The following is a 13,659-nucleotide window of genomic DNA, read 5'->3' as shown; positions in this document are numbered from 1 at the left end:
CCAACTTCAACATCTTTATTGGCAAGACAAGGCAGTTTATTTATTAATAGAAGCAAAATATGAGTTTGTTTTTGACAGAACTTACAAAGAAATGCCTGTTGCTGATACTACTTTATTTTTGAACTTTAGAAAGAAAGTTGTGTTTGGTTCCATTTGCTTATTTCACTTTCACTCACTTACCCAAACTAATTACCAAAAGTCTCTAATATTGACTTAAATCAGTTTTGTAAATAGACAATAAACATGCCAATATGAGCGGCACTTTTTCAAATAAAACAATATGACCATAACTTTCATCCTTGTGTTATTTATTAAAAATATGTAAAAAATGTGTGGCAAGAGTCAGGTCTTGGTTACACATCTTGCGCGTGACAGGTCTGCACTTTTAATCCTATAATTCTAAGGCTTTCTGTCCTGACTTTCCTGTTGGACTGGCTCTGTGACAGCTGTCTATTGCTCACGCCAGTGGGCGCACCTCTCCAGGATTTCACAGGGCTTTGTGCGCTCACCACACCCTGGAGACCTGATTGGCTCAAAGTTTCGTATCCCCGCCCCTCGCTGCACGCGGAGCCGCCCTTCCAGCACCGCGTTGCCCTGTTGCTGCTGCCAAACCCACTGCACTTCAAATAATCCAGTGACTCATTACAGTGAACGAGAACGGACTTTTAATTCGGGGTTAATCATTTACAACGCCTATAAACACATTAGAGAAAGGCAATGCGTAAAATGGACACTTTGACGCAACTTTTGAAGGATCCTGACTTATTATGATTTGGATTTTGCAACGTGAAGATTTTGAGACGCTCCCTACGTGCACTCTGCAAAACTGCCACTTCAAATGACTTAAAAGTTTATACCTAGCTGTTTTAAAGTTCGGGGGACTTTTCCAGACCCTGATCAAAGTAGTGGTACGTAACCCTCACCTGTGCCATTGACGCTCTGGCTGCTCCGTGGCTGGCTGCTTCTGAGGCGGGAGCATGGGCTTTTTTGAGTGGACACCGGGGGTTTGGAGACTGGCCATTCTCCTCTGCAATGTAATTCCCGCTGTACTTGGCAAGAGGCACGCTGTTTACTGGAACTCCACAAATACAAGGTGGGAAAAAACACTATGCATAGTTGCTGTGACTGTTCTGTTCCTTCAGCGTGAGGTTCACTTCAATTGAACTGCATTAAGAAACACGTCTGAGCTTGTTACGCCACGCTTTCCTTGCCCAATGATCTCTGCGATTCCAGCTTAATGAGTCAGGCTTTAGTTGGCGTGAAGAATCTTAGCTATGCACCTTGCGTCCTGTAGCCTACGTGCGCTCAAAAGGCAGCCTCCTAAGTGTGTACAAGTTATAAGTTTTATTACACTTTAATAGCAGGTGAAGTTATGAGTCAGAATGACCTGTGCCTTATAGTTTGTTCATCTCCTCTGGTTCTGTAGTCCAAGGGCCCTGTTATAGTTCCTAATAGCGCTCCAGACAGCACACAGGTGGGGATATTAGCCCGATGCGCTCCGGTGAATGCGGTGAGGTCTTTAATGGGGAGGAGTATGTTTGTGACTGTGCGTAATGGCTTGATTAGGGCCATTAGCGAACTACAGGGCCTCACCTGCTTGCTCATCCAGGTGCTCCATAATGTTACTGCGGCTAATTGAAGGGTTGAGTCCGGAGAGCTGTGGGGCCAGTCGGGTTACAGCCCAATAACACATCCGCCGCGCTTCCACCTGCTTATTTAGACTCTCTCTCTCCTCTAGGCCCATTCCCTAAACGCTCCCTGAGACGAATGACCTTTTTGCTTAATAGCTGCTCGCGTAGAGGCTACTGTTGCTCTCTTCGGATCATCCTGTCTTTTACATGTGGGTGCGTAAAACGTGACAGAAATACGACTCTTGAGATGGATAATTCCCAGGGGGCTACTTTGTCAGGCCTGCAGGAGTCATCTTGTACAAGGTTATGCACGCGGTGTGCCCAAAGAGGTAAAAAGCACAGTTGTAATTGAGTTTCTGATCTGAGGGGGGAACAATGTGGAGGATTAGGAAGAAGCAGGAAGAAGCGCACCTTTTTGGTCCCGCGAGAGAGTGAGAGAAAGAGTGAAAGAGAGAGAGAGAGAGAGAGAGGTGCAATCAGTGCCATCAGCGTGGTGGTGGTGGTGGGGAGACCGGTATGGCACAGAATCAGCAGCGCCAGTACCACCCAATCACAAAGCTATCAAAGAGGCTCCTCACTCTCTATCCCCTGGGTTTACACCGCCTCCCCTCCTCTCCTTACTCTTCATTACCTGCTTTGTTACATCCCTCTCCCCTTTTCATTTCTGTCTCCTTCTCATTTTTCTCCTACAGCTCCCCCCTGCCCACTGATGGATATTGGCACCATGATTAGTCGAGCTTCACTCATCTTCCCATACTATATTTTCTATTAGCTGGCAGCCAAGCAATGCACTGTTCAAACTTTAGGCCTGTAATAGTGGCCTTGGAGGAGGAAGTGAGGCAGGGCTGGACTCTTGGTTAGGTAATGTCAACTTTACAGGTTATATTGCTCTGCCACTGCCCAAGACAGCCAAGAACACAACAACAGTATGCACCCACTGACCAGATCTGGGTTTTGGGCTGGGGATATAATGACTGAGCCACTGCTGCTAGTATAAAGCAGTGTTGTTGACTTTGTTCAGCATCTTTATTTTAGTTCATGTTCTAGATTTTGGTCCAGATTTGAAGCTATTACAATCACTTGGACACACAAATGGCTTTTTAAGTGGTACTTTTTGTTAAAATACAAAGAAAACTAAGAAAGAGCAAAGCAAACAATATCTAATATATGAGTTAAAATGAACATTTTACTTTATTTGACTAGATTAAACTTGACAAGTGAAAATATCTGCCAATGGAATAAGTGTGTTTTTCTTAATTCAAGCAACATTCGGTTTTGTTTCTTATTGTAAGTGCAAAAAGTTGTTGTTTTTTCTTATCTTAAGTGTAGCAAGATGTTTTTTCATATTTTAAGTACAAATGTCTTGTTCCACTGGCAGATAATTTTAGCCTGATTCATCAGTCAGTTTCACTTTGGACTTTGTGGAAACCGTCTGACCTCACAGCTTTAGAATTCGTTCGCTTGATGGTAGGTAGATACTTTTTTTAAATTTAACCAATCACTGCTCTTTGTTCATGACATATGTAATGTGTCATTAACGGGGTTAACTGGTATATTAAGCTTTTCCCAAATCCCATAGGAAGAAGGACAATAACGTCTTTCCCCTTGATAAAATTCATCAAACATTCTTTGTTCTGGCTTTAAATCCTTGATCTCGGGAATCCTTCCCAACACAGAATGTAACGCTCTTCGCTGATTGGCTGGTGCCCGGACTCGCACTTCTGGGTTTTTGCGAGCCATCTCGTGTATATTCCAATTTCTGATCTAGTCACAGGAGACAAAAGAAATTGAGCGGAGGCACTAGGTGGCTAAGATAATTTTACTTGTCAGGTGAAATTTACTCAAATCATGATAAAACTTTCTTAATTCAAGTCATTTTAACTTTGCTAGATTTATTTTTTTTGCAGTGTGAGGGTTACAGAAGTTAAAGAGTAGTCATTTTTGTCCCAAGGGAAAATACTTCAAATCACTTACTAATCTATGTGTGTTGTTTCCTCATCACAAACATATCTGGACTTGTGTTTTGTTTCATTCCCACATGTTAAACACACAAACCTGCTTATTTACGGTGAGTTCTTCACATTCTGTTCCACCTTGTGATGTCATGTGGTAATGCAAGAAGTCCTTCACTGTGTTTTTAAACTCCATGCATCTTCACTAGAATCATTTGGATGATTTCAGCCCTGGAACTGCCATTCAAGGTCAAAGGTAGCTCTTAACTTCCTACTTCTTCATGACATCATAAGGTGGAACAAAACATTTTGAGCTCTGGAGATGTACAGAGCCTTATTCAAACATGTCTGAATGAAACAAAACACAATTGTATGTATGCTTTTGAAGAGGTAAAAAGATTCTAACACGGCTAAAAGCTCACAAGAGTTAATTTAGTGTAATATAGAACCTTTAAATACTAATTAATAAAGCGTATTTGATAACGTCCTTACATGGTTCTAAGTTTACTTGCTTTCTACACCACAGCGTCTTTTGGAAAAGTGTGATTTTTACAACCAACTGTGCCCCTTTGTGACAATGACATTCTGAGGCTCACCTTTCTTTTGGACGTCTAGATTTATGGTTTTAATGAAGCAGAGGCAGTCAAGTGGAGACTCCTCACTGCTAATACCGTGTAACAAAGGCCCACTCAAACACTTATACTACTGTTCTTTTAGCAGCCCGCAGATTGAAAAATGGAGCTCTAAAATGAAAGTGATGGATAGTGCGCGGGGTCAGAGGAGAGCGCTGTCAAATCACGCCCTGTACTTCTTTATTGTGTTCTTCTCTTTTATGATTTTTACGAACCGACTTTTTATGACGGTTTTATTGCTGTGTGGTAGCTCCTTATTAAAAGTGAAATTATTTTGCACTTCCCGGAGCAGTTAAATGTTAGTAAAATATTATGTACTTTGGTGGTTTAAGAGTTAGTAATGGTCGACTCAGCCCTCTGTTGAACTAAACAAGTGGATCAGGCTATTTGCTGACACAACACTGGCTCCCGCTCCGGTCTCTATACATTCATTCTCATAAATCCACTCGGGAACTTTGCTCACACCTGCCCAACTTTTGGAATTGCCCATTTCTTTGCGGAATATGGCACAGAAAATGCCTTTTAACGTCGAAATAGTCCCTCCTTCTCGTACATCACCATCAGGATAAACTGTCTTTCAAAAGCAGGTCAATATATTAGCTGTTTTGTGTAAATTTCTTTGACTGTTGTGGCACACATTTCTTTGTAGCTCCTGTGGGCAAGTCTGCTGCTACAAGGTTAGACAAGGTTACTTCATTTTTTTATGATTTCATGTACATTTTTTATATGTGGGCAAATGGGTAGACATACTTTAACTTAAGATTTACTGACATGTTTGGGTTTCTAAACAATCTTTGGTTCAGTTTTGCCTTTTAAGGTTCTTACCTCTCCACAAACCTGTCCAACTTAGTGCTGTTGGTGTAACTCAGGCTCTATCACTATATTATTAGGCTACCTCTGCTATTTCGAGCATGCACAACACTGTTATTACTCAAAAAACATTCAGTGACTAAAGCCACAAATCAACAAAAGCCACTTCTCCACCAAATTTGTGACAACAACAAAGATGACTGTGATTTTTACGTCAGATGATCTACAGAAGAATAGTGCCAGTAATGATGATTATAGATGACTTGCAGTTTTAGTATTATTAGGGGTGCAACAATAACCAAAATATCGTGATATCGTATCGTCAAAAGTCTCTCAATAATATCGCGGGCCATCACAATATATCAAATCACAAATTTCTTTGCTTAAATTCATTGTTATGGTGCAGCAGTAGCTAAAAAACAGAGGGAACTACATCGACCATGATCCTTTGCTCTGTTTTGGTGCGAACTGCATGAAGAATTAGCAGTTCTAAGCACTTTTAAATCTTAGTTCTTCAGATTAAGTCTTGTCAAGGTATTTTAAGAGGAAAAAAAGCATATTAACCTCCACAAAATATCAGTAAATAACAATAAATATCATACCGTGACATGTATATGATGAAAATATCATACTGTGAGATTTGGATATCGTTACATCCCTAAGTATTATATTGCAGACCTGTCACGATAATTATTATACTGACTTATTATTAAGTCAGGGTTTGAGCTGTAAATTTGAATCACTATTTTATATTATGACTCAGTTTAGATATAAATTAACTACACTATCACTAACTACTGTCACTCTGTATTTATTTAATTACATTTATTTGTATGTTTTTGTGTTTTTTTGTTTTATTTTTGGTGGAAGTAGATATGTCCGGCTTTAGGGTTATTGCATCCGTGACATGGATTAGTGTCACTGCTAGTGTTTTTTTTTTTTTTTTTTTTTGTCTATATTTTATTCTGCATTATAAGGCACTCCAAAAAATGTTATGGTGACTGACAGCTCTATATACTTTTGGTTAGTGTGACATCAAAAAGTAAAATATGAGTGTTTTTATTATTTTCTTGTAGCTAGGTCTTTATTATGCCAGTGCCTTTGTTAATCCTGTCACAGTTAAAATTACTATGTCAACTTCAATACAGGAGAGAAGAATAATATTTGGGTAAACCTTAGCATTTGAGGCTTGAATATTTAATAACCACGATTCATTGCAACTAGCAGTGTTATTTATGATATAGTTAATTTAGAAAAAGATACATTGGGATTTTAGGGTTACTGTTTGCGTGATAAGTTTGAATATTGCTGAGTTTTCTTTTCTATAGACCAATTTAATACAGATGTTAAAAATATCACACAAAACCTGTTATCATGACAGGGCCGGCCTCTGTATCGCTTCTCCCTCATTGAGGCTGAGTTGGCCTGAACCACTGGAGCGTGTTTAAACAGTTTGTGAGCAGATGAGTATTTGCATTGCTGCCGTCTCCGTATCTTTATTGAAGCGTCCTCTCGTAAGTGCCACTGTAATCTCCTGTGTTTGTGCATCATTTCCCCCTGTGTATGCATGAGCTGCTCTAAATACCTGCGTAAATCACATTTGGGCATGATCCTGTACCACATATGTACACATACGACGTCTCGCTTGTTTTTTGTAACACCACCAGTGACGCATTATTTTTTAATTATTTTTGGATTGGTTGATTCGGTTTTATTTCGAGTTTGTGCCAAGAGAAACAATAATCACGCATACTACATATACATTGTAAACAACAGAAAAGCACAAGCACAGGAGTGGGAAAAAGAAAAATGTAGTCTTCTTTTGTGAAAAGAGAATGTGAAAAGATGAACTGGCAAACTATTATAAAAAGCATATGCCTTTGTGAACATGTTTGTAGCGTTCTAGTAGTAGAAGGACTAAGCTTCACAAAAGAAATGTACTGATTTCTGCAGAACTTTTCACTACTTCAACAAACGCTGGCTTGCGGGACTGCTTGAACTGTCCTTTTTCCCATACCTATTAAGGGTGTGCAAAAATATCAATATATCGTATTGTTTAATGTGATGATACTGTATAGATATCGTGGTCTGCTGTATCGATATATCGCTAAGAGTATTTTTTGGTATATTTTATTAAATTATTTTGCTACAGTGCTACAGTTTTGTTGCTTGTTTAGTGGAAGGAAACTCATTTATTTGACATTTTCACTGTTTTTGATCATTAAGATGGGTGAGTTTCATATGAACTTTGCAGACACAACCATGATTTAGCCTTTATTTTTTATTGAACCGTATTGAATTGTTTTGAAATATATCGTATCGAATCGAAAGTGCACTGTATCTAGATATGTATCGTATCATGGCCTACATATCGAGGTATGTATCGTATCTGCAACTTCTTAATGATACCCAGCCCTAGTACCTATTGAGAAACTTATTGAGAAACTTATTTCTGTAGGTATTGAGAAAGCACAATTTAAACTGTAGATCAAAACTATAAAGATTAGAAAACCTAACTTTCTATAGTGCAGCACCATCATGCATCAAACTTAATAATAATACATTTTTGGGACCTTTTCTTTCGATACCAGTAGCATCTTAACCTAACTGTAGCCATAGAATTCAGTCAGATTGTTCATATTGAAACAAACTTCTCTTCTGTATTTGTATCTGTCCCCTTTTCCTTCTGTGCCAAACGATTAACACCAAAACCCATCGACTTACATTTAACAAACCCTGTGAGGTAATCAGTTCTCCTCTGGACGCCCCTACAGCCCAGTGTTTCCCCCCGTCTCGTCTGTCATCCTCCTGCGCTCGTGTCTCTATCACGGTGTCAGTGCCCATTGTTTGTCTATGCAGATCCTCACAGCCTTATCAGCTGCTCTGTCTGCATGTTTGCTCTATTGAGTGTATTATCAGAGCGCACACTGCAGCCTCTTCATCTCTGTCACCCAACAAAGCCAACCACTGATCTGCACAGATTTGTAGGTCGACAAGTGACACTTTGCGGAGACAATGGCGACTGTTTCCTCATTGGCTTGAACAGGATTTTAGAATTGACCCTATTTGTTCTGGGCCAGGCTTGTTTGTAGACAGATGGTGCATGATAAAAACAAGGTAGATTATTTGCTAACAAAGAAGAAATTGTGCTTTTTTACATTTGGCAAACTTTTCATAGTAGTAGAGGTATTACAAGTGCAAAGGAGCATTGTCATAATAGTGGTAGTTTTCATTGTTAAGGCTGATGATTAATTAGTAGGGATGTAACGATATCCAGATCTCTCGGTACATTATTATCACAATGTGCATCTCACAGTACGATTTTTATTGCGATATTTTGAAGAGGCTCATATAACTGTAGATAGGACCCTTTTTTGCTTGTAAAATACTTTGATAAGACTTTGGTGTGAATTATTACTGTCACAATCCCAAGAATTAAAGTAAAAACATATTTCGTCATATTGTCTGTGTTGAAATGAATCATGGGATATGTAGTTCCCAATGTTTATTAAATATTGCTACTATAAAACAATGCATTTAAGCAAAGGATTTTGTAATTCGATATATTGTGAGACGATACGATATCACGATATTTCGGTTATTGTTATGTCCCTAATTCTTAATGCTCAAAAATATCTTGAATAACATGCTTTGAGCAGGATTGCCTTTCCACAGATCAGACCTGGACTTATTCTTGTCATGTCACCTCCTTGGCTGTAAAGTAATTAGGGACATTATATTTATTGCACATTACATCACAATAAAATGTAAATTGCAAGCTAAACCAAGTTAAAATGTGAAAAATAAAACTAGTTCATGTTAAACATTTTACGGTGATCTTATACTTTTCCTGAGTTTTTTTATGTGAATTATGTCCGTCATAATCCCAAGAATTCAAGCAAAAACATATTTCTTCATGTTTTCTGCATGGAAATGAATCATGGGACATGTAGTTCCTGATGTTTATAAGCTGTTGCTACTATAAAACAATGCATTTAAGCAAAGGAATTTGTCATTCGATATATTGTGACAGCCCAGGGTATTATTGTGAGACTTTTGACGATATTTCGGTTATTGTTACCTCCCTATTAATTAGTCAGTTGTGTTTTGGATGAAAGTTGGTATCTGCTGACAAATTATTTTCTTTAGATTTTAAGGATTGCGTGTGGCGTGAGCTTGCTGAAGGTTTTTGGAGTGAATCATGAGTTTAATCTTCTTTATATAAAAACAATCCTACTATAAATACTGTAATAGCCTAGTTCTTAATCCTAATAACTCCACTGTGTTTGTGGTTTTGTGAGCGCTCTTTGAGTCAAATATACGGTCTGATCATAGTAAAAAAATGTCCGTATCAGCACCAATGTCCGGTACCAGTTTCATGCCACTGTCTCCAAATCAAATTAGTTCTGCTGTATGAGTAAAAGTATGTTGAACTTGATCATACTGGTAACAGTGGGAGTAAAAAAAAACCTGTTGGGTGTGCTGTAATAGCATGAATGTTGAATGAATAATCAGATGAAATTAGTGGTAGAAACGGCAGCAAGTTGTATGTACTTGGGTTTAGTTCCCATCACTTTTACTATAAACAAAACTCAGAAACACCCTATCATTAAATACCTTCTGATTTACTCACTGCATGATTCATGATACTTTGACTTTTCTCCTCAAGGCTATGTGGAAAGTGGGAGAAAAAAATGCTTAACTCAACTTCACTGTGAGAACTTTTGCCGACCACTGTTCTGGCCTGTGCTCTAAATAGGGCGCTGCTTTGTGTTGGTGCGGACTGGAGGTGTGACTGGAGCACCCTTGGCGTATTGATGGTCAGTTTTCTAAAGGTGTGGAGCTGTAGATAGCGCTTTGTGAAACATCTAGCCTCATTTTGTGAACTACTTCAAGCCAGTTTAGGCCAGAGGTTAGAATCTATCAAATACATCAGACAATATAAGCGCATGTGTTTGAATAAAACATTGAGTATTGAGTATATTACAATGGCACGTTAAAGCTTAAACACTAAAATTACCAGTTCCAGTTCCAGTTCATTTTCTGTTTGTGCAATAATTGAACCACAACTAAGACATGTACAGACACATTTTTGTAGCACATTTTGGTAGACTACAAAAATTTGATCCAAATGCTAACACTTTATTGTCAGAATTTTAAAAAGTAAAAAAGAGATTTCCCACTTCTGGCGATTCAACTTTTGGTTCCTTTGTGAGATCTGAATCTTTTGGATCTGTTCATGTCAAAGAGCCCTTCAAAAGACTGGCTCTTTTTATATTTAAATGACAGAAGCCAACGTGATAACTCATTTAACTATAAACTAATCACAGAGAGAAATGGCCAAGGCTCAAACTGAGTGGGAGTGGGTTAAAATTCTAAATAAAATGTTGCGCTACTATAATAATAACGAAAAAATGAACTGTTATTAAAGTGCCATTTATGTTTTTTGTGCATTAAGTTCTCATTGGTGTGGCCTACTCTGCTTTTGTGCTGATTCTTGTGTTGGTCCAGAGTTTATCAGTGTAAAAATGGACAAAATTGGGGAAGGAAAAAGATTCAGTTCTTTTAAAAAATGAGATCCGGAGCCAACCTTTTACGTTAAAGCGAACAGTTTAACCGAAAAGAGTCGACTTCCACAAACACCGCATCACTCCCCCACCGCTCAATGTGACTTTACTGATGTTTAGCAACGCGTTATGAATCACTTTAGGTTTACGATATGCACATGGAGCTGTCTGCGCACAGCTCTGGGACCCAAGGCCTGTGTGTTCAAATGGGATCAGATAGCCCCGGTGCAACAGACACCATAAAAGAGGCGGGTTTCTCTCTCCTCCTGGTCAGGATATTTAGTCAATCGATACCAATTTAAGCCAAAGATATTATCGCCTGGTCTGGCATTATCAGCAGACTACATATGGACCTGTCTCGTTCCCATTTGCGCGCCTCATGGTTTCTCTGTGTGCACACATACATCAGCATTAGGGCACATTAAGCTGTAATAAGTCGTATTGTGCGGTTGTCTGAGCTGAGTCCGGGGCAGCTGTGGACTCAGATGAGGTGTGCCTGGCTCTGCACTGCACCCACTTTGGCACAAAATGGCGGCGGGGAAAATGTGCAGCAACCATCATTACAGTGTTGACTTCTTTTTAGCTATGGGGCGAGATACAATTTCTACAACACAAGTTTTAATATCATTTCTCATGAATAATTTGTACCATTTAGGCTTCACAATTTTTGATTTAATTTTCTAGTTTTGCCATCATTATAACACACTTTTTGGAACTGCATCTCATCAAGTAAAGTTACTCAGTTTACTTGATCAGTTTTATCCAAGGCAAATGTAAAAATATGAGGACAAACTGGTTACAATTTTCAAAGTGTGAGATTGAAAGAGTTGTGTTTACAGTTAGTTTGTTTTTAGCGTATTTGACTTTTGGCTTTTTGTGGGATCCATATCTTTTATGTCAAAGAGCCGTTCCAAAGACTGGCTCTTTTTTATATTTAGTAGTAGTTGTTACACCTTTTTTTAAATGTCTGAACTTACATTTTGATGAAATGTATAAACAGGCCCCTTGTTATTCACTTAACAGAATATAACTTTGTAATATTGACTTAATTGAAAGAGCCAAATAATTAGGGATGTAACAATAACCAAAATATTGCAATATCATATCGTCAAAGGTCTCACAATAATATCGTGGACCATCACAGTATATCCAATTACAAGTCTCTTTGCTTAAATTATAAGTTATGATGCAGCAATAGCTAAAACAATCAGAGAACTACATAGACCATGATCCTTTGCACCATTTCAATGCAGACTACATGAAGGAATAAGCACTTTTAAATCTTTGTTTTTTCGATTATGTCTTGTCAAGGCATTTTAAGAGCTTTGTTAGCCTCCACAAAATATCGCAATAAATATCATACCGTGAGATGTATATCGTGAAAATATCGTGCCGAGAGATTTGGGTATTGTTACATCCCGACAAATAACGTTTTATCCAGTTGCAAATATATCATGATTTTTCCCGCCCAATTTGGCATTGATTCCTGTTTTGCTGACTTTTCTCATGCCTCTTGCTATAAAGAAAGCCAATTCTAGCCGATTTAAGTAAGAAATATGAGGTTTTGCATATTTCAGTATACATACCCTACTTTGAATTTACAATCCAGTTTTATGTAGTACGTTTATTTTTTGAGATAAACTGATATGTGATATTTCTATGGGCTCTCGGCCATAAATCTCTCACACAGGCTGATATTTTGTTTGTGCTGGCTGATTTAAAGTTAAGTCATAAAGCTTTGTTTGAATACTATTGTGTGAAGAAAGAAGGCACAAAAAGTAATTACGTTAAAGGTTAGTAGTAAAGCAGAGTTGTGGATGTCTAAAAAATATATATTGCTATTATATTTCTCTATTAATTTTATTACGCAGAGCAATGCACAGTGTTGAGTTTGTTTTTCTATCAGATTAGATCATCTGGGGAAAATTGATCGTATATATTGGTCTAGAAATAGGTCTCTGGATTCTAAAATATCGGTATCGGCATTGGCCAGTGGAAAGCTCAAATCAGTCTGTAGTTATTTTTTAGTACTTTTAATACTTTTTTAATACAGTTTCTTTTTTAGCCGCATCCCATTTTAGGATTCATAAATATTACACTTTATATGAACAGCAATATTAGAGAATAAAAGGTTTTTCCGTAAACCCAGGAAGCATGAATTGGCGAGTGGATCTTTCAGAGTTCCCCTGCCCATGACTTGCCCATGCATTTGACTGTGCAGTGGCTCAAATCGACACCTCCCTGTACGCTCACACAAAGCTTCCCTCACTTCAGCTCAGAAATCCTGCCAAGAGGCCACCTGGGAATTCCCTGAGACAGAAATTGAATTAGTATTGACCCAGGCCGAGCAAAAGGCTGTTCAGAAACCTGGATTATTGTAGCGTACAAGGTCCTGCTGCATGAGGACACGTTTCACCATCTTCCTTCTCTTCCCTCATCCTCCTCTCCTCTCTTCCTCCTCTCCTACTACTCCTCCTCTCCTCCTGCTCTCTCAGATATTTTTAACCTGTGCCAAACTGCTACCAATTTTCTCAACCTGCCAACTCTACATTTTTGGATTCAATGGTCTATTTCTGTAAAAAATGGTAACATTACATCACCAATCAATTTGAAAATGGGTTTGCTACTACGAGAGTATACCAGGTTTCTTGATATTGCAATAAAATTATTCAAATAAAAACATTAAAGTTTAAAAATGCAGCAAGGCAACCCAATTAATGGTGATATTTTGAAGACTTTTGACCTTTTTTAGTAAATAGTTTTGAAATGTTATGCTATGGCAAGTAGGGCTGGGTATCATTGAGAAGTTGCCGATACGATACATAGGCCACAAAATGATACATATCTCAGTTCAGTGCACTTTTGATTCGATACGATATATTTCAAATCATTTAATAAAAAAATAAAGGCTAAATTTATGTCTGCGATACTAAAAGTCTTTGTTAAACAACCTTTTCTGCAAAGTGAATATGAAACACAAACATTTTACTCATCAAAACAGTGAAAATGTGAAATTTGTTGCATAAATGAGTTTCCTTCCTCTAAACAAGCAACAAAACTGTAGCGC

General features: G+C 38.2%; 1 protein-coding gene across 3 annotated transcripts in view; it reads left to right on the top strand.

Annotated features, from left to right (window-relative positions):
- The first annotated feature begins 640 nt into the window (after nucleotides 1-640).
- Nucleotides 641-13,659, top strand: part of si:dkey-246i14.3 (ephrin A4) — a 65,269-nt gene continuing 52,250 nt past the window's right edge. For all 3 annotated transcript variants that reach the window (XM_055164344.1, XM_020928061.2, XM_055164343.1), the window contains exon 1: nucleotides 641-1,093. In XM_055164344.1, the coding sequence (XP_055020319.1) occupies nucleotides 978-1,093 (116 nt within the window). In that variant the 5' untranslated portion in view covers nucleotides 641-977. The remainder of the gene's footprint in view (nucleotides 1,094-13,659) is intronic.

The sequence above is a fragment of the Boleophthalmus pectinirostris genome, unplaced genomic scaffold (assembly GCF_026225935.1).
Source record: "Boleophthalmus pectinirostris isolate CB_2022bp ecotype Guang Dong unplaced genomic scaffold, ASM2622593v1 HiC_scaffold_6, whole genome shotgun sequence".
Classification (NCBI taxonomy): domain Eukaryota; kingdom Metazoa; phylum Chordata; class Actinopteri; order Gobiiformes; family Gobiidae; genus Boleophthalmus; species Boleophthalmus pectinirostris.
The sequence above is the reverse complement of the archived record's forward strand: the minus strand, read 5'-3'. Positions and strand labels throughout refer to the sequence as shown.